Source organism: Stegodyphus dumicola, chromosome X1 (assembly GCF_044657685.1).
Source record: "Stegodyphus dumicola isolate Sdum_Otavi_A_Nest chromosome X1, ASM4465768v1".
Lineage (NCBI taxonomy): Eukaryota > Metazoa > Arthropoda > Arachnida > Araneae > Eresidae > Stegodyphus > Stegodyphus dumicola.
The window spans coordinates 192301595-192326996 of record NC_140780.1 but is presented as its reverse complement, the minus strand read 5'-3'; the positions used below and the strand labels follow the sequence as shown (position 1 = coordinate 192326996).

Genomic DNA, 25402 nt, shown 5'->3' with positions numbered 1-25402 from the left:
ATGCATTTTATAAGCAGCTTATAAATTTAAGAATGGAACAAATCAATATGATTCATGAAAAAGAAAAACAGCCTTGCTTTCTCTGCTTAATAATGGAGCTTATTTAAAATCTAAAATAAATAAATAAATAAATAAATAAAAATAAATAAAAAAAAAGTTTTTTTAACTTCTCCCTGTAAACTGATAAGTGCAGGTAGAAAATATTTATAAAAATAAATAAGAACAAGACGTAGAACCCTACTTTGAGAGCGGTTTAGGAGAAAGTGATGAATAAGTTACTACTGTTATCAGTAAACCATTAAAAACTAAAATTAAATTACAGTAAACGTATTTCAGCATTCTTCTTCTTTAAGTTGGATTTATCAGGTATCAGGCATTTTGTTCCAAATGCATCAAATCCAATGCTTCCTAGCACATTTCTTTAAATCACCCACTTTGTTTATAAAGTGCAACATACCTTAATAGAGCTCAGGTTGAGATTACCTTTTTTCACCTTTTCCCTTAGGTTTTCAACCTAAGTACCTTTTAGGAATTTTCAATTCTCGGGCATATTTCTTTTATTTATTTATTTTGTTTTGTTTTTTGTTTCTGTTTTTTTGTGCTCCAGTCATTCTCTTTTTGATTTTATCTAGAGAGGCAATCATGCTTTCAATAGCCTCCTGCTTTCTCCAGATGTTAATTGAGTAACTTGAGTAGAGGTCATTTCTACCTCAATGAAGGATTCATTTCTGCTCCTTCATATGATTTTCTCTGGGTTTCCCAGTTTTCAGAAGAAAGGTCTACCTCAGAGGTTTTGCCTGCAAAAGCAGAAATTTTCAAGTTATATTTTCATCTTCAGCCATATACTATAAACTAGAAAATAAAGTTCAGAAATAAAAAAGGTCCACCCAGTATTGCCTGTTGCCGGGTAAGGCAAAATACTCTAGAAGTTGCCAGGCATTCTAGAGGCTTTGTTAAGATACTACAACCAATGTGTCATTCACCCTACACATGATTCGCATGACACCAGGGTTACGGGAGGGGGTTCGCAGCTTCTTGTTTTATTATTCAAACTTCTCCTGTCACATAATACAGGACTTCCGGCTATCCACCACCTGCCAACATTCCTGGTAGCCACTCAAGCCCCAGGTATTTCAGCATTTCATTTAATTTATTTAATTTTCTTAGAATCATTCTCCCCCCCCTGCTGGTAGTGCCAAAATTATGTATTTTCAATTCATACCGCTTTGAAGAAAAAGAGGGCACTCTTGAAAGTTTATATGAGCAATTCAAAAAGCTAAAAAATTGATAATTATTGAATACAGGTAAATTAAGATTTTAAGGGTACATAACATGAAACTGATTGTTTATTGTTTCAAATGATTTATTTATTTAGTTAAGAACTAATTTATAAAAAGGAGTATTCTCCCCTTCAAAAGAAAATCAAATGCCTTTAATTTGCTGGTACACTAGCAAATTTAGTAAATGTACACACTAACACTAGAAGAGCAATAAAGAAAAATTTCTAATGAAACTAAAGAAATTTGTTATGGTTTCTGAAACCATTCCTTTGCTACATTTTCTTCTCATGGAGACATTTTCGTTTTCAATCATTCAAAATGCTTTTAGAATCATTGCAATAAATGTTTAAGGTTTCTTCACACCTATATTTTTACTAAAAAATATGTTATCCTGTCTCTCACTGCAGATCCCAAAGATTAAGACTCCACAAAGCAGATAATTAAGGTCAGCTATGATATTTACAGTACTGCAAAGTGACTAGTGTAATGTAATATGAAAATTTCCTATTAGCTCTATTTTCGAGAAGGCAAAATAATTTGTCTCTAGTTCAACAAAAAAGTCATTTATGGTGCTTCAGCAGCTGAACAGGTCAGATTCAAAGATTTGCCTTTCGACACCGTTTGATCTTGTGAACGGGACTAAAATGGGAGAAGGGAAGGGCAGTTTTAAAATAATTTTATTTCAACACAATACGTGTGTATATCAGCAAGAAAAGGCAAAGGCCAGTTCCCACAGCTAATTCTACTCTTTGATAATAGTAATTCTTTTGAAAAACACACAGTAATAGTAATTCTGCTGAAACTGATAATAGTAATTCTTTTGAAAAACAACCTAATAGAAAATTTAGATTGATATAAGCTTCCTCAAATATTGTAAGGTCTGTTTCAAGATAGCAGTGGTCTGAAACTCACTGCATGTGGGCTAAATGCATGATCTTGAAACAGCTGCTAGGACAGAATTTTTTTCTGTTTACAAAATGAAACATTTTCATCAATAAAAATACTTAAAATAAATTTTTAATTTAACTTAACTAAATTAAAAAAAAACATATAATAAACAATAATAATAATATGCAAAGGGGAAAATTCTATTTTATACGTATTTTCATCTAAAAGTTTGGTACTAGCAAGCCATTTTTGTTTGTTACACTTCTTAATTCAAATATACTGACAGCTAAATATTAAACTTTCAGACAGATATTTATTTCAAATGTCAGTTTGAAAATTTGTGTAAGTTCAAATTATGAAAACATTCCAGTGAGATACAACTTGAGAATAATATTGACAACCTACTCTCTTTCTTATATTTATTAAATTTTCCTACACACAAATAAAAATACATGTCTGTATGTAAACAATTATAAGCAATATTTTTTACTACAACTTGACACTTGTTGGTATTTCGATTCTCATAAAGTTACCACGAAATTTCTAAAATAAATTATCTTCTTCACAAATTGTAGATGCTCATTGGTCAAATTGATTCCTTTTCTTATTTAATTATGGAAAAATGCTGGTAACTTATAAATGTAGTTCCAAACAAAGCAATTATTCTTAATGCAAAAATTCATAACTGAGCATTTTTTAAATTTTTGGACTAGTATGAATAAAAGTTAATAAAATCTGTTATCTTCAAATCTTTAAGATTTATATCACTTGTAAATGAATTTGCTGCACTTATAGATATTCTAGAGCATGAGTCATGTTAATTATTAATGGTAGTATGAATAAACTGACTTCAAACAATTAAAATCTTGAAATCTTGTGCAATACTGTATTTGCAATAAATAAATGATTGAAATGTACATTGGTAGACAAAATTATAAGACGGAACACTTTTTTTCAAATATCTTGAGAAATACTGGATAGAAATAAATGAAATTATGTATGGATATAGTTTATTGTCTAAAAATAATGTGTGCAAAACAAAAATGAAAATGCCATTCAAAAGCATGAGTTGTGGCCAAGAGTCCAATGTGGTCCATACTTGAGGTTAAAAGATAGGAGTGAAAATATGGCTAGTATGGTGTGTCTGGTCTCTTCTGATAGACAGCATGCACAACGAATAGCCAGCCTGTTAACAAGAGAGTTCAGAAGTGCCTCTGGAAGTCACAGCCACTTCCAAACCAGATACGTTTTTAACTCCTGAATGTTTCTGGGTGGGGGTTGGCCCAAAGAGCATCCCAAGCATGTTTAATACAATTAAGGTCAGTAAATTTGGCTCGCCTTTCAAAATAGTTATCAACCAAATGGGCCCTATGTGGTCATGCATTGTCATCTATAAAAATGAACTCAGGGCCAACAGCACCCCTGAAATGTCACACTGACGGCTATAGGATCTCTTTCTACCTGTACCTTTGAGCATTCATGGAACCAGTATCAAACTAATGGAGCAGTGCACTGGTATCTTACATGATCCTTGTCTAGACCATCACTCCTCCACCACCATACCAGTCCCTCCCCATGATGTTGCTGGGATGATACAGTCAAAAGTCGTTAATTCGGACACCCATAATCCGGACCTCAAAGCTACAACCTTTCTGCGCATGCGTCGCGTTGACGCATGTGCGTAAGACCTTTACCGCTACGAATTTGCGTGTGCGCGTGCGCAAAATACGTTTACGAATGCACGTTTAATGTATAACGGACGGGATAAGCTAAGCTAAAATTATCTAATTATCTATTTCAGTTAATGTTGCAGATTGCGTTGTTCCTTAATCTTCGAATTGGATCCGGATTATTATTTTTTGCAGACTGTTAGAGCAATTTTATAAAAGTAAGCTTGAACTTTCGATTATATCAAATAGAATTTTCGATATATATTTACTAATATGTAAAGGATATACAAAGCGAAAGTATCTTTTGGAGTCCATTAAATAAAAAGTGGAATTGCTGCAAAAAATGGATAAAGGCATATCCTTTGTTTATCTAAACTTTAACGCTTGTTTATCTAAACTTTAACGTTTGTTTATCTAAACTTTGTTTATCTTTAACGCCGCGGCGGCGTGCAATGAATTGGAAGTTGATCTGTCAGCACTATCCTTATCTTAAGGGCAGATGTTTTTATTTTATTTGGCTTATAATTGCTTACTCAATGTAGTATTTCATCTCGATGTACTCCGTCTTTGATATGATTTAAATCAAATGCCTCGTCATTATAATTCGCTTCCGATAGCGAAGAAAGTAACAGAGGTTATTGAAAACGAAAAAATTTCGATTGACAAATTAGTCGGTATTCTCGACACAGCAATTACAGGACTTGAACAGCGGAACTTTGTAACTGAACAAGAAATTATGTCTGTTTATAGAATTAAAGAGAATGTATTATCACATAAAAAACGAAGCAACTTAAACAACTTACATTGAAAGAAATGTTTAATAAAGTAAAGAAATAAATATTAAGCTTTTTTTGTAACCCTTTAGATCATAATTGTTCTTTATTTCGTAAATTATAGTTTCATATTTTTAATTTTATAATTTCTGCATGCCATTTTACCAGATTTAAACTGATGATCTATAATCCGGAAAAATCGATAATCGGGAATCGCCGAAGTCCCGACGAGTCCGGATTAACGACTTTTGACTGTATCATGTTTCAGGTTACCTCCATATCAATAACTGCCAAGAATCAGGTTGTGGACTGAATCTGGATTCATCTGTGAAGAGAAAATTAGCCCATTGAAGCTCTATCCAGTATCTGTATTGTATGAACCATTGTAAACACTCTCTTTTGTGGGAGTGAGTAAGTGGAATACTAATAGCCTTGAAGATTACATGAAAGGTGTAGGAGGGAGGTGGAAAACGTTACAATCGTTGATGTAATGCAGCAACAGAGCGATTTAACTGAAGTCCAAGAGAGTATGATGACTGGCTTCAAAGCCAAGGGTGACAGCATTTCCGAAAGGGCTAATTTTGTAAACTGTTCATGTGTTGCTGTGGTAACAGTATGCATGGTAAAAAGGCACTATCCAAAATCAGCAGTGTGGCAAATGTGATGCACCACGAGCAAATAATGACAGAGGTGAATGATGGCTGTAGAGATGCATTTGGGCAAATAGATGTGCAACTGGCTGAGCAAGTGACTGACTGCCCAGCTGAACCAACAGGCTACCAACAATGTGTCCTCAACAACAGTTCAGTGAACATTGCTGCATATGGGCGTTCACAATAGACAGTGCAGGATTTACGTATAAGCTACACAAGCTAGTAGTTTTTTTGAAAGGGGCACTTAAGGCCCCTCCCCACAATTAAAATGCTGTATAAATCTACTATTAAAATATAGTATAACAGACTTATAAAGGGCCCCATATTTCAAATAGCTTAGGGCCTTATCAAGTCTAAATTCAGCTTTGACAATAGACACCTAGTTAATGCACCGGTGTTGACTGCTGTTCATTGGCGACAAAGGCAGGAATTTGCATGCCAGTACTGCAAACGAATGTCCACTGAGTGGCAACAGATGGCTTTCTCCAATGAATCACACTTTATGCTCCATCAGACAAACAGACATTGGCTTATAAGGCATGAAACATCTGGAAACAAACACCCTGCAACAATTGACAAAAGGGCCCAAACTGTAGGAAGGAGCATTATGGTCTGGGGAATGTTTCTGTGGCAGTCCTTGGGTCCACTAACCATTGTGAAAGGCATAGTGGATTAATAGAAATGTGCATCTTTCCTTCCAAACCACGTCCACCCTACATGTAGACCGTTATTCTTTAGCATAATGGCATCTACCAGCAGCTGAACATTGCTGGTTTGATTTGAGGCTTGAATCCTACGAATGGGCTGGTCGCATGGGCATTTTCATGATTTTCCCCATGTGTAACATGTATACAAGCCAGTCTTCCTTAGAAAGTCCTCCATGAAGGCATATTCCTCCCGTTAGATGGATAGATCTTAAGGCTTTTCTGTGATCACGTAAAACAAACCAAACATCTACCAGCAAAACTATGTAATGTGTTGTACAGCTCGCAGTGTACATGTGTGGTTTGAACAGCACCAGGATAAGTTTACCGTACTCCCCTTGACCCAATCGAGAATCTATAGGACCATATCGATTGGGTTGTTTGTTCTATTGATCCTCAACTGTGCTACTTAGCACAGATGGCCATGACAATGGAATCAACATGGTTACACATCCCTTGCAGCGCCTTCCAGGAATTTTATCGACTCTCTTCCTACACATCTCACAGCAGCACGCACTATGAAGGGTAGTTATTCTGACTTTTGACAGGATGTCTTATTAATATGACTGGATTGTTTATTACATTTCTCTTTTTAATTGTGGGAACTATCTCTATAGTTAAGGTACTTCTTTAATAAATAACAGAGCATTAATGTTAAATGTAAATCTATTGAAACTAAAATAACATAAATACGTAAAAATTCTCGCAGCAGTAAAAATTGGTTTTGTTTATTTGATTATGGTAAAGCACTGAAGGGCTATCTCCGTAAGGGAAGAAGTGCCTTTGTGGAGGACTTTCTAAGGATAATTGGTTCGTATACACGTTACACATGGGGAAAACCACAAAAACATCCATACAGCCAACCCGTTCGCCAGGATTCAAACTCTGGACCAAACTACCAGTGCCACCAATTGGTGGGCCTCAGTAAAAAAGGTACAGCCTTTTAACCAACTAGACACCAAACCTATCAAACATATTTAAAATAGTCCCCATGGTCAAAAGGTTTTCAAATGCATGCAAAAACAAAAAGGCAACCTACTTCATGAAATAATTTTCAAATCTAAACGTTTGCATGCACTTTATATGTTATTGATGTATAAACGAACTCATTGTTTATGCTATCCTTAAGACATTTTTGTATTATGCATCATAAAATAAAAGTATTAACCCTAAAAGAAAAATCAAATTACCTCCTAAATCACTGTTTCAATACGATCAAATATTTCACAGAGAAATCTGAGCTTTGAGGGCATCATGATCAAGTTATGAGAGCTGTTGCTATCAAAAAAGAAAAATGACCACAGAATTTTTTTTTTCTCTCTACAATAGACATGAAATAGAAAAAAAGCACACATGCTTTGGGAGAGGGAAGGGAAATACAGTCTTATCAAAGTAGGGGGATACAAATGTATACTTCAGTTACTCTGTTCACTCTAAAGAATCACAAACATTTTAAATATGTATATATTCCTTCCAATGTCCACAAACATTTTCTCTGTTCGAAAAGAAAGAAAAATCTAAATAAAGATTTAAAGAAATAATATCTGCTACAAAAAACAGCATCAGCCAGAAGAAAATACTTATGCAAAAGCTAACACTTTCTGCTCAGTTCAAAATATTTGTTATGAGAGCATTTTACCTTTTTGTACACTTATTTCAACATTTTAGATAAAAAAAATCCCACTGATTATCAATTAATGAAAAAATTTATTCTATCCTTTTTTATAGTGTACTTTTAACTGTTATTTTCTTACACAGCACTACACATTAATATAAAAAGGATGATTTTGCAACATATTAAAAAAGGTAAGGATTCCTGAATGAAAGCAGGTAAATTGAAATAATGAAATTTCTTTCTTTAAATCCACACTTACCCACCTGGTGTACATGATAAGTATAATTTTGCAACATGAAGATAAAAATAGTATGCAATGTTTACAGGAAATGATGTTATAAAGAAATGAAAACCACCAGCAACTTATTCTAAAACATGTAATGTTGCTAGAATGATAAAATCAATAAATCAATTGGTTAGAAAGCATTAAATATTTAGAACACTGAAAAGCACTGTAGCAAAAGATTGCACTTGATTTGATATACAAAGTTGAATCCCACAGTAAAGAAAAGGGGGTATTTTCAGTTTTTAAAAAAATTCAGTGCAGAGGGTCACCATTCTATTGGAATGACAGTCTTGAATGCAACAGGAATAAATGATACAAATGCTTACTTATTTAAATTCATGCCATCTAACATCTGTGCTCATGAAATTTTCAACAAACCCCAGACTTTTTTTACATTTACAGCTAATACACTGCTAGCCATTAAAATTGTATCACCAGGAAGAAATAATCTGACGAATGCTAAACTCACAAGAAAGGAAGAAGTTCGGATATGCAAATAATTAGTATTTCAGTGAATTTAGAAGATGTAGGAGGGGAAAACGACCTCTGAAGCACTGCATAAAAGAAAAATTGTGTAAAGGATTTCTCATTCAGAAAGTGATTTGTAAGGTTCCTGTTTGAACAGAATATCGTGTTATGCCTTGAATAAGAAGGTTAGGTTATTTAACTATGGCAAAGCCTCGAGGGCTATCTGCCTAAGGGGAGGGATGCTTTCGTGGAGGACTTTCTAAGGGAAACTGGCTCGTATACACGGGAAAACCATGAAAACACCCATGCAGCCAGCCCGTTCGTGGGATTCAAACATCGAATAAGAAGAGGCACTGCTTACCAGCAAGTTTTGAAATTCGATACAGTCAGGATCATTGCCTATCAAAAGTGTAGGTTATCGTTTCGTGATATCGCCCGTCGCACTGGTCGACATCCAACTGCTGTCATGCGAATATGGAATCAATGAATTGCTGAGGGTCATACTGAACAGCATGGATGATCTCAACGCCCTCCCATGACTAACACCAGAGAGGACAGACATATTGTGAGATCAGCCCTGCAAAACCATAAGACAACATCACAGACCATAGTTAAGAAATGGGACTGTTTGCAGCACACCCAGTATTAGCTTGTAAGGTGTATTGCCGTTTGCAGCAGTGTGGGTTATTAGCTGGATAACCATTACTTCGGCTTCCCTTGACAATGCATCATAGAGATAGACCAATTCTGGTGTGCCAAATGACAAAGCTGGGTACAGGAGAGGCACACAATGTTACCTTTTCAAATGAGTCCTGATTCTATGTGAAGTATTCTACTGGCTGTACACATGTCTGGAGTGTCCAAGGAGACCGCACCTCGCCTGCTTGCATTCGATATCGGCATAGGGGCCCTGCACCTAGTGTGATCGTTTTGGCAGCTATTGGGTACATGACAGGCACATCTCTAGTTTGGATCGACAGTAATTTGAACGCAGATGGGTACATTTCTGACATCTTACATCCAGTGGTTGTGTCCTATCTTTGAGGCCTCCAAACACCATGTCCAACAAGATAATGCAAGACCACATGTTGCATTTCGTGTTCTGACCTTTTAAATAAAATTGCTACCCTGGCCTGCATGGTCTCCAGATTTGTCACCCACTGAAAACATCTGGTCATAGGATGCTGAGAGACTGGCCTGCCACCTCTCTCCAGTTAGTACAGTTGATGAAGTGTGGCATAGACTTGAAGCAGCATGAAATGAGTTGCCCAGTTTGACTTCCTGCCTAATTGGGTAAAGGCCTGGCAGCTGTTTCTACTAATTTTGTAAACCTCCAAAAATGATTACAAATTTAATCATTTTGCCTTCATGCTATACTGTTTCTGTGCAATAAATATCTTTTTTGTATTTGCTTTCCTTCATGGTGCTGCAATTCTAATGGCCAGCAGCGTAGAGACATAGGTAATTCAGTATGAATAAACATCCCCAATTATCTACATTGGCATGGTTACAAGGAGGTACTTCTGCAAGAAAATAGCTAATATTTATCCTGCACATATGAAGAATTAATACACTAATCTTGCTCAGATTCATTTATCCACAACACAATATTGCCTAATAGTTTGGGCATATTTAACTTACATGCATACAAACAATGGTAATGTACTGAATTCCTGATTGTCCATATGCAGCTAATACACAAATTCTAAACTAATTTCATACTTTTGAGCACCTATTATACACGCAATATCAAACCTAAAGTAATGGGAGAACTCGCCAAAGTGGGATTTACTGCAGAGTTTTAAAATAGAGCACAGGTTTAAGAAAATGCTTGCGGTGAGATTTGCTATGTATTGTTTGAATAATTAATTTGTTTTCTCCATGTAGCAAAACTGAGTATACTTAGCATTTGTTTGATGGAATGCTTAAAACTTAACTGCTTTTGCACTCATGTTAATATATTTTTACAAAAATATGTACACCAAGTGAACCAATGAAATAAGTTTTGAAAACGGGAGGGGGGAGGGGATAGAGACCATCACAAAGCTACAGAAAGAATAGTTTATAATTCAGCTTAACAGGTTGTAGAGACATTAGGATTTTTTTTGGAAGCAGGCAAGATGAAAAATTGGCAAATGCCTTCGCCAGGAATCGAACCACAGACCTCTGGAATACTGGCCTAGCGTGCTACCGTTACACCACGAAGGCACGCTAGGGAAGTGGGAGTGGGAGAAATACCTTATAACATTTATTTAAGTTTAGGTTACTTTTTAATGTGTTTTATAGATTAAAAAAAGAAAAAGTATAATACATTTCGATAACCATCAAAACGTGAATAAAAGTAGTTTTTTATATTCATCAATTAAGTCCTTAACAGGTAAATAAACCGCTGACCGCATTTGCCCCCTCAGGGCTGAATTAAGACATTTTAGAGACCTAAGAAGTCGACAGAATTTAGTGCTCCCCACACACACATGTACGCAGGGGCGTAGCTAGAGGGGGGCAAGAGGGGGCATCTGTCCCCGGGCGCAGAATCCAAGGGGCGCCAAACTGATGTTACGACATTTTAGAATTAAGTGTTTTCCATCCTTGGCAAGCAGAAGGGGGCGCGAAATCTTCATTTGTCCCTGGGCGCTGAAAACCCTAGCTACGACTCTGCATGTACGTCTGTTTTTTTTCTTCCCATTTCTTCTCTCTCGCTCTTGGTTTTTCCGCACCAATTATGTTCTCGGTAAAATCGGCAATGGGAAATTTTGTGGAGTCCCCTTTCCTGGGTTCGTAAGGATCTTTTTGTGGTGACCCTTATTCTTGATGCGCGGGCTTATTTAGCTTATGGTTAAACTATCTCTGCTCCCCCTGAACTCTCCAATCCCCCTTCCCTAGAGTGAACTGAGGATTTTTTTAGAAAATCTCTCATTCTGTAAGACGAATTCAGTTTCTTGTTAATGACTCATGTTAGAGGAATGAAATAAATAAGTTTATCTACCTCTGAACTCAAAACGTTTATCTACTTTCTGTACGTAGACTTATTTATTTCATTCTTTCCATCATATTAATATGTTATTCTTTATTTAGGTAGGAAACTGGATAAACATAGTCGTGGCGCTATCTCTCGTTCTATATCGAGGTAAAACCAAATTTTAACGTAAAGAAATCAATACTTTTGTCTACTTTTTCTTCTCTTTGAAGTACATATTCGAAAATCTCCGGAATCTGATACAAAAACTGCTTTTGGAAATGAAAAAAAAAAAAATTCCGGACTTTCCTTCAACATCAACAGTGATTGGTCATAAAAGGGGTAGGTAAGACAACGTCATTAATGTCAGTGCTTGACGCAAAATCATACGATTGCGCGCTCTTTTTTGATTGGCCGGAATCTCGTGGTCTTATCTTCCGCACTTACTTAGATACACTGTAGGGTGAAGAATACGCGGTGCAGTCTGTCAGCAGTCAATATATTTTTGACAGTTATGGCTTGTTTAATACATTTAGGAATGTCCACGTGTTGTAAGTAAATATTTGGTACTTGCAATTCAGTAAGTTTTAATTCGACTTAGTTATGATCAATCTTTAAAACTGATTTGCGACACATTTCGTTTTTAGTTATGGCAATCATTTAATTAAATCATCAAAAGAAGGTAATTAATGATTTTAGCAGTTTATCCTTCCCCCCCCACACAAAAAAAGATAGAAATTAATAATTATTTGATAAACTTAAATTTATACTATATTTCTAGAGAAGCTAGAATGAGTATTCATAATGCAGTGTAATAATATTGCTGCTCACTTCCCTAGTGGTGAAATGGATAACTTTTAATTCAAGTTATGTGATTAATTCTTCATGAACTAACTGGTGACAAATTTCATTTTTCATTAGGTTTTTGAATTAAGTCAGCAAATGATGGTAGTTTTTAATAGTGTATTTTCCCAGTTATATTGGCATTGAAATAAAAATTAATAAGTATTAGTTAAACATGAATTTTTAGTAAATCTCTTTTTGTAGGAACATATTTAGTGATCTTATAAGAAAATGAAGAGACCAGAATAAGTCTTCGTGGTGCATTGTAATTGCATTGCATTTTTATTTTAAATGGTGCAATGTATTTGCAGTGCAAACAGGAAGGCATTTACAATCTTCATGTCATCTCCATCATCTATATTTAGCTGGTTTGGTAAATAGTTTAAAAGTAAGTAAATTACACAGACATATTTTGTACAGATAATTTTTCATGTTTACTGAGACAAAGCATGTAAGAATTTTAATGTATTAAAAGAGTATGATTGTTGAAGCTTTTTTTTTTTTCCTGTTTATGGGTTTTATTTTAAAAATCAGTCTCATGTGAGCATATGAATTTTGTGCTGAACAGTCCTCTCCCCTTCTGGTGCATTCATAATAATGGATGTTTTACTCATTTGTTTTAAAAACATTTCTGTACTATTTGCATAGCTGTGAGTGCAGTGAGTCTCATTTATATATTATGTATGTGCTACTGTTACATCACGAACACAGGCTGGGAAAGCGAGAGAAATTCCCTTTTTAAAGGGCAACTGGGGTTTTTAGCAGACCCAATTGCCAAATCCTGGGTGAGGAGAATCCTCTTCCAACACCCTTTTAGTTCGAGCGCCACTGTAGAGACATTAGGAATTTTTTTTTTTTAACCAGGCAAGATGAAAAATTAGCAAATGCCCTCGCCGGGAATCGAAGCACGGACCTCCGAAATGCCGGCCCAGCGTGCTAACGTTACACGACAAAGGCATGCTAATTTTTAGATAAAATGTGGCTAGTATTTTCACTAAAAATAATGAAGACATTTATGATTCTCTGTCCAAGTATGCAAAATGATGATTAAGTTAACAATGAGGTTCTTGGGGCACATATTCACTATTTTTACATCAAATGAAAGAACATCAAATGCAGAAATTTCATTTTTATATTGAATTTATACAGAATCAAATTTCAAAGGTAAAAACTCAGACTTTCAGATAACTGATCATACCACATGATTATCAATCATGTTCAATATAGTAATTAACACTTTAAATTTGAAGTTGTATTGCTGCCACTTAGCTATAAAATAATGTGCATCACAAAATGCTGAAACACAAAAGCACATTCATTTATCTTCTATACAAAAAAACATGATGCTCATCTTTGTAAGAAAATAAGTGCTTTAAGAAGATATTCTGTATAATTTAATGATATTTCGAAACAACTGTTAGGTTGTAGCATAAATGTGATTAATACAGTAAGTTTCAAACATTATTCTAATACACTACACAAAAATTTATATACATAAACTAAAAAATCTGTAACTTTATCCAAAATAAATCCTAAAATTCTGCCACTATATACAAACCACATGCATTTTATCTCTATATACAAACCCTGTTGCAACTTCCACTGGCTTAAATATTCAAATGTTTACAGTATCTAATAAAGGAAAAGGAATGACTCATAAAGAAATTTTTCACCTATAATGGGGCAAACTCAACTAACTTCTTGGACAAAAAGCTCCATTTTCAGAACAATTTTTATGACTGGGCCTGCTCAACATGTCCATCAGTGTCAATATGCATGTGATCACTAAACAGCAATGCATTCATCCAATTAAAAGGTTATGGATCAGGAACTCAGAAAAAGACATATCCACTAAGCACTACTTATTATAGATGTGAAAAATTTGGAGTGCTTTAAGTTCTTTTCAATGTGAAGAATCCTGTGCAATCTCTTTTCTTGGAACACTGAACAATTTTTTTTAAAAATAAATTGTTAAATTTTTATTTGAATATATTTCATACATAAATTAGTAAGGAATAAAATAAAGTTAATTAAAAATAAATATTTAAAATATTCTAATTTAACTCCAGTATACTGTTAATTGCAAGCTTGAAAATGTCCCAACACTTTTTGGAACCATATATAATTTTGAGTCATGTTTAAGAAATGCATAAATAAAATCTCAGTTGATAATTATTAACTCAGCAGAAGTTTAAATACAAATTTAAAGAAAATGTTCAATGAATTTCATACTTTTTTTGCAAGCTAATTTTACAGAATATTTCTTACGATTATCCACAGCTGACAAGCTTTCATTGTATACTAAATTCAGATTCTTCATGTTTATAATAGCAGATGATACTATATATAAAATTTTATTTGCAAATAAATGAAATTTTAGAGGAATTTCTACAGGATTTTATGTAAATTAACCATTAATTATGATCAGAATTTTTACTAAAACTTATTTCAGTAATCCTCAGCAGAATGCAAATTAGTTTTGGTACAAATACCAAGGTTTGTCAAGGTTTGAATGTTTTAAAGCTGCAGCTTCTGGCAACTTCACTTGCAGTTACATACCATTACAAGCTCTGTCTGGTAATTAAGCTTATTCTGTCTTTAGCCATTCTGCTAGCTGGTGTTTTAATGCATGCTGTTAATTACTCAAACCAACTTCCCAAACCAACCAAATAAGCTAAAAAAATCTACAGTTTTGATTTTGAGTTTTGATAAAAAGGAAGCAGGTGCAAATAAGCAGAAACCTTTAAACTAGGTAGCGATACTATGCATGAGAAAGGTCAGTCACCCCAGATGAAAGAAAACGCTTCTCAAATTCGACTTTCACTCTGAAATATTCAAATCATCTTGAATGGACCCTGTGAGATGCCTTATTGGACAGAAGGGTAAAAAGCAGCTTTCAGCAGAAAACCATTTTAAAAACATTTTTAGAACTTAAAGGTCATTTGATACAGCGAAAAACAAGGAGATAACAGTATAAAAATTGCACCGTGAATGCAAAGGGAGAAAGACTTTCTACAAGTTAAAAATGAACAGCATATTTTTGTTGTTCAGAAATTTATAGGCAAATGTGATTTTGAAGTTGAATTACTTAAAATTTGCTGGCAAGTTTATTAATATTCAAGAAGCCACAATATAATTGGACATGAGCAAATTCACATAGAAGGATACAGAGCCACCAGCTCTGGACTTACGCACCCAGAAGAAAAAATAGAGTTGCAGCAGACTGTAAGAAAATTTTCATATTTATTTGATGTTATCCCAGGCTTAATCCATATGATTAACCACTCGATCAAACTAGAAAATAACCTCCCACAGAGTGAAACTCTACCACAAAGAAAAAGAAAGGCACATTTTGAAAATGTGAAAAACAAAATAATCCTACTAGTTCATGTGCTAGCCTCATACTGCTAAACAGAAGAAAGAATAATTTTCCTCTCACTGATTTTAAGGCTTTGTTATTTTCTATTGGTTGGAAAAAAAAAAAAAAAAAAAAAAAAAAAAAAAAACTAAACAGCATAATAAAATATCCAGTCTACCTCTTACAAATAATTGAAGAAATAATAAGGAAAATTAAATCTAGAAAATATACGACCATGCCTGATATTGCCAGATATGTGCAAAACTGGAAGATATGCCAAAACCTGCATTTATTTTCAAATCAATAATTCATGCATTATGCAGAATACTGTACGGCCTATGCAGGGCTACCACGACATTTCAAAGAGTAATGGACATAACCCTAAAACCTGTACCTGAAAAGTCAACATTCATATATCTAGATGGCAAAATATCACAACTACCACAATTGATAAGTGCAATGACATCTGCCACGAAATTTTTTTATTTCTGGTTTAAATCTGAACATGGCAATATGTAAATTCACAGCCGAAGAACTTTGGTACCTGGTATATAAGATATCTGGCAGGAGAATAGGTTTGGTTTATTTCATTATAGCAAAGAATTCAAGGGCTATCTGCCTAAGGGCAGGAATGCTTTTGTAAATGCCTTTCTAAGGGAAACAGATCATACACACATTACACATAGAGAAATCCATAAAAACTGAAAAAAGTGCAGTTAAAAAAAATAATGAAAAATGATTACTGGAAATTGTAGTGTTGGGGATGAACGGATGGAATTTTGGAAGTAGGATGACCAGCTTGGTAGTTAAACATAATTTATTTTTAGATAACAAATTTCTTAGTACATATCTTCTTAATGGGTTCTTAATCACTAGGAGAATTAAGTTATCCAATTAAGTTCAATTTGGTAATAAATTTTTCTTCGGATTTTGATCTTATTGATCCCACTTCAAGATGAAAAAGGCTTGGTGGGAGAAAAGGCTTTTGGGAAGAAACAATTCTGTGTTAGCATAGGAGAAATTTTGTACAGTATTTACACTTTCAATGAGAAAACAAACAGATGGCTTCAAGAAGTAATTTAGAAATACTAGAACAAAATTACATTTGGTAAATTAATTTTTCCAATTTGAAAATCACTAAAATATAATTTATTACAAACCCAAACCAAATTTTCTTATTGTACAGTGATGTAATAAATAATATACAGAATTGAAAAAATGCAATAGTTAACTTTGATCAAAGTGGGCAGGTCTTCAAAAAACAAATCAGCATAACTCCCTGCTGATGGCTGTGGGATGCTTGAATACAAGTGAACATAGAAATAGCCATTCTATGTCACAAGTTAACTGACTTTTAGCACTGTATATAATAAAAAAAATTTTATGGCCATCAAATTCATTATAGTATGTAGTCATAATAAAATATACATATGCAAAAATTTAATTTCAAGTTAAAACGAGTAACTTGTGTAATCAAATTATATCTTAGAAATATGGTAAACAATAATTTTACATTAGCCTACAATATAACTAAATAAAACTTTTAGATAAAAAGAAACCAAATTGAAAGAAAAAGTCAAATTTGGAATAAAACTGCTACAATTAAGGCTTAAAACCTTTATAATGATATTTATTTAGGAAAGGCCTTTTAAAAATTTTCACACATTATTATAAATACGGTACAAAGTCTGTAATCTGGACGTCCATTATTCGGAATGATCTATAATCCGGATCTCAAAGCCACAAACTTTTTTTTTTTTTTGTTGTTGTATGCTTTATGCATGCGCGTTTCTTGTTTATGCATGCACATTTAGCACAAAAAACGAACCAACTTAAACAAGTTACATTGAAAGAAATGTTTAATAAAGTAAACAAATAAATATTAAGCTTTTTTTTTTTTGGTAAATTTTGATACCCTGTAGATCATAATTGCTCTTCATTTCATAAATTATGGTTTCATATTTTTAATTGTATAATTTCTGGAATCTGGAAAAACCCTTAATCCGGAATCGCTGAAGTCTTGATGAGTCCAGATTACGGACATTGTACTGTATAAAAATTATGAATACATCCATTAGTTACTGTACATAATTTCTGTACTATATTTCAAGAATTTATAACTAATTTTCATTCCATCTAACATCATTTGCAGTAGTTTTACTGACATTTTGCTATTTATTATTATTAAAAAGATATGTCTAATATACTTATTTTTTTATAAAACTGGAAGACCCCACAGCCTTCTCTAAATACTAACACATCTATCTTATGGGCAAATCTACATTAACAAATTCATGCATGAATTCACCAGTGGTTAATGGAATGCTCTGCATTTACTTCTAAAAAACTTCTGTTCCTTGTTTAAAGGCAACTGGTCTTTATGAACTGCACAAAAACATCCCATCCTATTAAAAAAAGTTTAAACCTCACTCCATTATATAAAAAATTAAATAAATAAAAATCATAATTATATGTGAAGAAATGAATATTTTTTCATAATGCCTCAAAGTTTATATTCACTTCCTTCTCAAACTCTTGACTCTGGAATTGACATGTTTCCCTACCATCATGTCAATTTTTTGAGTTTTTAATTTTGAGTTTGCTAATACTTTATCCACTGGTGTTAGTGGCAGAGATTCGTATCCAGACAATTTACTTCATTATAGATAACTTGATATTAGATGACAGCTTGATTAAGGAAGGCACTAATTTCACTTTTTAATCAAGGTTGAAAAACTGCTACTTATATTACTGGAAACTGCAGTGTAGTGGATGACCAGATGGAGTTTTGGAAGAATCAGACAACCAGCTTGGTAGTTAAATATCATTTATTTTTGGATGACGAATTTCTTAATACCTTTCTTAACTGGTGGAACACTATGGGTGCAAAGCACACCACAAATTTTTATACTCAATTACGTATGTAAGGGAGAATAGTTAGTAGAGGCTAACGGGCTGTTCCCACTGGGGTTTATCTGAGCTAATTGGGGTAACCACTGGGGTTTATCTGAGCTAATTGGGGTAACCACTGGGGTTTATCTGAGTCAGTTCCATGTATCGAATGGCTCTGCTATGCTTGCAGTTCAGATTTTTCAGCTTGCTGCCCTATGGGAAAAAACTGGTTTTGGAGATGGGTTGGCTACGTTAGTTGTCTACATAAGCTCAGATAAACCCCAGTGGGAATGGCCTTTAAGGGACACATTGTAAGCACTGCAGTGGTTACTGCAGGGAAAGAATATAACACGTTACAATATGAAGCCTTGAAGAGGGGGTGAGTGCAATTAAAATTAAGAATTTAACTCTTTCGCATCGAAGTCGCCCCAACATCGGCTGGACGCCCGAAACGCCTGAATAATTTCCTACCCAGTGCTTTCCCCCATCACGTTACTGCATTATTCATTGCTTTCAGGTGTTGTTAAATCCCGTGTCAATCATTCTTTTGAAGCTACTAAAAGTAGCTTCCTTGTTTCCTTTGTTTACTGTCAGTGTTTAGCTTTTGATGCCCAAAGTTGCAATCCCGTCCCAAGGGGGAACTTCACACAGTGTCAAAGCATCGAAGAAAGAAGTTCTCGCTTTACTTAAGTAAGGCTATTGTTAGCGCTGGAGTATTCAACTTGTCATGGGGGAAGGAAAAGCATTCCAGGAGAAATTCTTAGATACCGGCGTTTTCGATGTTTGGGGAATTGAGATTTTGCCCTCTCTCGATGCGAAAGAATTAAAGAACCATTTCAATTAAGTTTAAAATTGGTAATATATTTTTTTTCTTCATATTTTGATATCTTACACACACACAGAGAAACATATATATATGCCCACCCCTTACACGGCCCTTATTTTCACAATTGTTGGCCATAGTCATATACTTGCAATTACCAAAGCATTTTAAATTATCAAAATACTCATGTTTTGAGAAATTTTAAAGAGATTAATTTTCAATAAATAAAATCTAACTACGTATGTAATAACAATTTATATATGTAGTTAGTCTAACAAAAAATATCTAACAATAGCAGATCCTTGTTGTCAATATCTAACAACAAAAATGTTATATTGTTGTTAGATGTATTAATTTAGCTGATATCAACACTCAAATAGATTATTCTCAGCACTACATTTGTGCTATAACAAGCATAAACAAGAAATATGTGTGTGTTTGGAAATGCATTGTCCACATCAGATATTTCTTTAAGTACCCAATTTAGTTTAGATAACTATATCGAGTTCCTAATACACAGTTGTTTTTACCTCAGCAAGGATACCTAAATTTAATTTGGCAAGTAAACTTTTCTGTTTAATGTATTCATCCACCTTTAAAGATTTTATGTTTGACATGTAGTAGGGACATGTATGTAGGGTTGACATGACATTTTGCTTTCAGTAACAAAAACAACTCTACAAAGTTTTAAACATAAAGCACTGATTTTTCTAGGCACCAGAAGGAAAAGTGGAGAAGTTTTATAAAAGATTCAATGTCCCTTTTTTAACCAAGAGAATCAGGGAAATAATTTTGTACCTAAGAAAGAATGGTGCATGAGTAAGAGCAAACATGGATCAGATTAATAATATTATGAGCAAACTGATAAGCAGATCATAAGGTTTGTATTACAGGAATAACCTGGTTTGAACAGTGCCCACCTATTAGAAAGGTCAGTTGATTCAGCAGTGGTGTCTATGTTACAAGGTTTTTTTTGGCTTAGTTTATTACGACAAAGCACTATGGCTATCTGCCTAAGGGGAGGCACACCTTTGTGGAGGACTTTTTTTATGGAAACTGTCTTGTATACATGTTACACATGGGGAAAACTACAAAAAAGCCCATGCAGCCAGTGCGTTCACCTGGATTCGAACCCAGGTCAGAACTACCAGTGTTCAGCGATTTTACCGCGCATTTGCTGGCGGGGGTATTACAAGAAGGACCTTACACTAAAAGAAAGAATGGTAAAACTGTGACCTACCCACCTCGGAGCAAATTTGTGGAAAAGAGAAAGGGTGACTTTGACAAAAACAAAAGATAAATAAATTCTTGAAGTTTATTGTATGTATGTTAAAATATGTGTACAAAGTTACTAGTATACTTTTGTATTATTTCAAGCGAGGATAAGTTAAATATAGCAAAGAACATATTTTGTTGATGCACTGATCTACTTTATGTTTATGTGTCAAACATAATCATGTTATATTGATCCAAAAGACTGCAACGAGTAGAACATTTTGGTAGGAATGCAAAACAAATAACAATTATTGTACATATCTAAGCAATGTTTAAATTAAGTAATCTTTTGAGTTGTAGTATGTTGAATGATGTCTAGTACCGGAGCAGCAAAGCGATGTCATTACTCACTCAGACTTCTCGTGAGACAACTGTACGCGACGGTAGCATGAACTGTGTTCCGAGCTCTGTGTTGATCTCTGCAATGTAATTTAAATTGTAATTTAGTACTTAATATATTCTTTTGTTATAGGAGATTGTCTACTCTTATTTTCTTTAATTATATCATGCATTAAGCACAAGACCACCAAAAGTGGTGACCTTTTGACTGAGCACGCTACTGACAATGGATTTTCAACGATCCTAAGCCACGTGCATCCAAGGCATTCTGAAGAACTGACTAAAAATAACAACGAATATGGACATTAAACGTATGCTACAACGTACCCCTTCAATTATTTCTAGAAGTATTGATATATATTGCTTGTGTTTTTTTCAAAGTCTTGCATATCATCGCAAGGAGCTTCAGCAAATCATCAATGTGATCTGTTCCATTCCACTGACTTCGCCAGTCGTGCAATAATTCTTCGATCATTCAACTTTTGTGACAAGTGTGACACAATAGTGATTTTCGCTAAATGTGCTACATCAGTAATTTTTCTGCAACGTGCTATGGCAAAATTCTTCCCTCAGTGTTCGAAAGTAGTGAATTTTTTTTCCATGTGCTACAGGAGTGATTTTCTTTTTCCTTCGAAAGTGCCTTAGCAGTGTGAAGTGGTGATTTTGTGTGTGCACAATACAAAATAAACGCATCATTTTTTTTTCTGAAATAGGGGTTTCTTTTCAAATGCATTTCGGTAAAATATTATTTGTGTGTGTAATTGCTGACCCTGTCTTATTTGTGTGTGTATCATTACGTAAATTTTTTCTGCAAATGGTTAAAATATTTATTGTTATCATGGTAAAATATCAATAGTGTATCCTCATGCTACGATATTTGTGCCGTTAAGTGTTTATTAATTAAAGTGAAAATTATCTATCAGTGTGCCCGACGATATTCCACCAGAGCCACAAATCACACGCGTTGCGGTGAAGCCACCGCCTTTCTGGAAAAACAATCCCTCATTGTGGTTTGCTCAGATCGAAGCACAATTTTCTATCGCTCGCATTAGTGAGGATTCTACAAAATTCAACCATGTAGTTGCAGCAATTGAGTCTGATATTCTGAATTCAGTGCATGACTTAATTCTCAAACCACCTGATTGTGATAAATATTCCAAACTGAAACAGCGGCTCCTTGAAATCTATTCAGAAAGTGAATCTTCAAAAATACGTACTTTACTACAAGGACTTGAACTTGGAGATCAGCGACCTTCATACTTGCTGTCACGAATGCGTGATCTGGCAGGAAGCCATTTTAGTGAAGACTTGTTGAAGTCACTATGGCTTTCGCGTCTCCCTAATAACATACAAATAATTCTTGCTGCTTCCAATGAAGATCTAACCCGTTTAGCAGCAATGGCTGACAAAATTAATGAACTTGTTACTCCAGCTTATGTCAGTGCTGCTAATGCTGCAGCTTCCAGTTCATCCCTCGAACAACAAGTGGCTAAATTGACCAAAAAAGTATCTGAACTCTCTACAAGTCTTCATGCTTCACAGAGATACAATTGATCAAATCAGGGCCCACGTAATAAATTTCGTACCCGAAGCAGGAGTCGATCTCGTCACAATACTCGAACGCAGTACAAAGAACCCACAGGTGGCATATGTTTTTATCATATGAATTTTGGCGCTCAAGCTTGCAAGTGTGCCCCTCCATGCACTTTTGACCAAGCGGGAAACTAAATGGGCGGTCTTCTGCTGGCCAACAGAATGTCCGCCACATCGACAGAATAGTACTGGCTGATCGTTCAACTCAGTTATGTTTTCTAGTAGATACTGGAGCTGACATATCAGTGCTCCCGAGAACTAAAACAAATGCTCACCAACTTAATAAACTTGTACTGCAGCCAATGGTACCCAAATTGCAACCTATGGCATCAAACTATTGACACTTGATTTAAACTTGCGCCGGACTTTCAACTGGCCTTTTATTATTGCGGATGTAACTCAAGCAATTATTGGTGTCGACTTCTTGACACATTTCCACCTTCTAGTGGATGTCAAGAATAATTGCTTAATTGATGCTACAACTCAGCTGACATCACAGGGCCAAGCTTCTCACATATCGAACGTACCTACCAACATAATATTGTATCGGGCAGCACACGGTTTCATCGGCTATTAGCAGAATTCCCTGACATTTTAAACCCATCCAAATCAGGGCAGCATACTCATCAGCCAGAAGTGTATCATCACATTGAAACACATGGCCCACCTGTATTTTCCAAGCCTCGTCATCTTTCTCCAGAGATGCTAAAAGCTGCTCGCAAAGAATTTGAATTCATGCTAGCACAGGGAACCATTCGCCCATCTAAAAGTCCATGGGCCAGTCCACTTCACATGGTTAAAAAGTCTAATGGTGACTGGCGGCCTTGTGGAGATTAGCGTCGACTTAATGCCGTCACAGTCCCTGACAGATATCCAATCCCACATATCCAAGACTGTACCCATCTTTTTCATGGAACAAACATATTTTCTACCCTTGATCTTGCCAGAGCATATCATCAGATCCCAGTGCATGCTGAAGATGTGCCCAAGACCGCAGTGACTACACCATTTGGTCTCTTTGAGTACTTATATATGCCATTTGGCCTTTGCAATGCTGGCCAAACATTTTAGCGTTTCATACACCAAGTACTGTCTTTCCTCGATTTCTGCATCCCATATTTTGATGATATCCTGGTTGCATCTACAGATGCGGAAGAACATTTTCAACATCTGCGTCAGATTTTCACTCGCCTTAAAGATCATGGATTAAAACTAAATCCATCCAAATGTGTACTTGATCAACCCTCAGTTTCCTTTCTTGGATGTCTTATCACCCAGAATTGAGTCAAACCTTTACCGGAAAGAGTCAAAGCAATCAACGACCTACCTCAGCCCAAAACCATCTCTGAACTGAAGCGTTTTCTAGCAATGTTAAATTTCTACCGACGCTTTCTGCCAAATGCTGCAAAAACACAAGCCTGCCTACATGAGTTTCTGAAGAATAGCAAAAAAAAAAAAAAAACTATCAACGAGCTGTGCCTTGGACTGAATCTGCATCTGCAGCATTCGTGCAATGCAAACACGATCTGGCAAATGCAGCCACACTTTCTTATCACTCACCTAGTGATCAGCTCTCGATAATGGTAGATGCATCTGACACGGCCATTGGAGCAGTGCTTCAAGCCCATAACACTAAAGGACTTTCCCCAATGGCATTCTTCTCCAGAAAACTTAATACTGCAGAAAGGAAATACAGCACATATGACAGGGAGCTACTTGCTGTGTACTGTGCTGTTAAATACTTCCGGCACAATTTGGAAGGACACGACTTCATCATTTTCACCAATCATCGACCATTAACCTTCGCTTTTAGAAAAAACTCTGACTCATGTTCTCCTCGTCAGCTTCGACATCTGGATTTCATCGCCCAGTTTAGTACAGATATCAGATATGTCTCTGGTACTGATAATTGTGTCGCTGATGCCTTGTCTCGGGTAAACAATATCAACCTCACTACCCCAGATTTCTCTGAAATTGCAAAAGCTCAATTGCATGATGAGGAACTCAAGAACCCAATCTCAAATCCACAAACCTCCCTTCAGTTACAACCACTGCACATTGATCCAACGCTTAAAATTTACTGTGACATAGACAACAATAGAATATGTCCCTATATTCTTGTCAATTTTAGACGTGAAGTGTTTAATGCCTTGCACAATTTGGCACATCCTGGAATCCGTGCCACCAAAAAGCTGATCGCAGACAGATTTGTCTGGCCAGCAATGAATCAAGACATCACAGAATGGACTCGTTCATGTATTAGATGTCAACAGTGTAAAATATCCCGTCACACTCACAGCCCCATTCAACAATTTAACCTTCCAGCAAGACGCTTTGATCATGTGCACTTAGACTTGGTTGGCCCATTACCGCCTTCAAATGGTTACACTTACCTCCTCACTTGTATTGATCGGTACACAAGATGGCCTGAAGCCATTCCTATTGAAAATATATCCGCTGAAATTGTAGCTCGAGCATTCATCTCCCAGTGGCTTTCAAGATTTGGCATGCCTATCACCATCACTACTGACCAAGGCCGACAATTTCAATGTCACTTGTTCGCATCCCTCACCTCTCTTCTTGGCATTCGCCATATTCGCACAACACCATACCATCCATCTGGAAATGGGATGGTGGAACGCTTTCACCGACCTCTCAAACAAGGTCTGAAGTGCCACAGTAGCACACACTGGACAGAAGCCTTATCCCTAGTCTTGCTTGGTCTTCGCACAGCATTCAAAGAAGACATTGGTAGCACTTGTGCTGAAATGTTATATGGTGCAACCCTCCGTCTGCCAGGTGAATTCTTTCACCCAGAATCTACTCCAGTTATCGACCCTCCAACATTCCTTCAACGTTTACGTGAGACCATGAGCAATATCTCGCCAACCCCAGCATCTTCGCATAACCAGCCAAGCTATTTTGTACATCCTGCGCTTGAGACATCTTCGTGCGCAACGATGCAATTAAGCCAACTTTAACACCT

At 35.4% G+C, this 25402-nt stretch overlaps 1 protein-coding gene across 4 annotated transcripts in view; it reads right to left on the bottom strand.

Annotated features, from left to right (window-relative positions):
- The window catches only part of S2P (membrane-bound transcription factor site-2 protease), a 56903-nt gene that overhangs the window by 5799 nt on the left and 25702 nt on the right, over positions 1-25402 (bottom strand). Inside the window, exon 7 of one of the 4 annotated variants that reach the window (XM_085807625.1) lies at positions 710-797. The exons of 1 other annotated variant lie outside the window; for it this stretch is intronic. In XM_085807625.1, the coding sequence (XP_085663751.1) occupies positions 780-797 (18 nt within the window). In that variant the 3' untranslated portion in view covers positions 710-779. Of the gene's footprint in view, positions 1-709; positions 798-16282; positions 16477-16507; positions 16855-25402 lie in introns of those variants that run through there. 2 more of the 4 variants (XM_085807624.1, XM_085807626.1) reach the window with 2 other exon arrangements.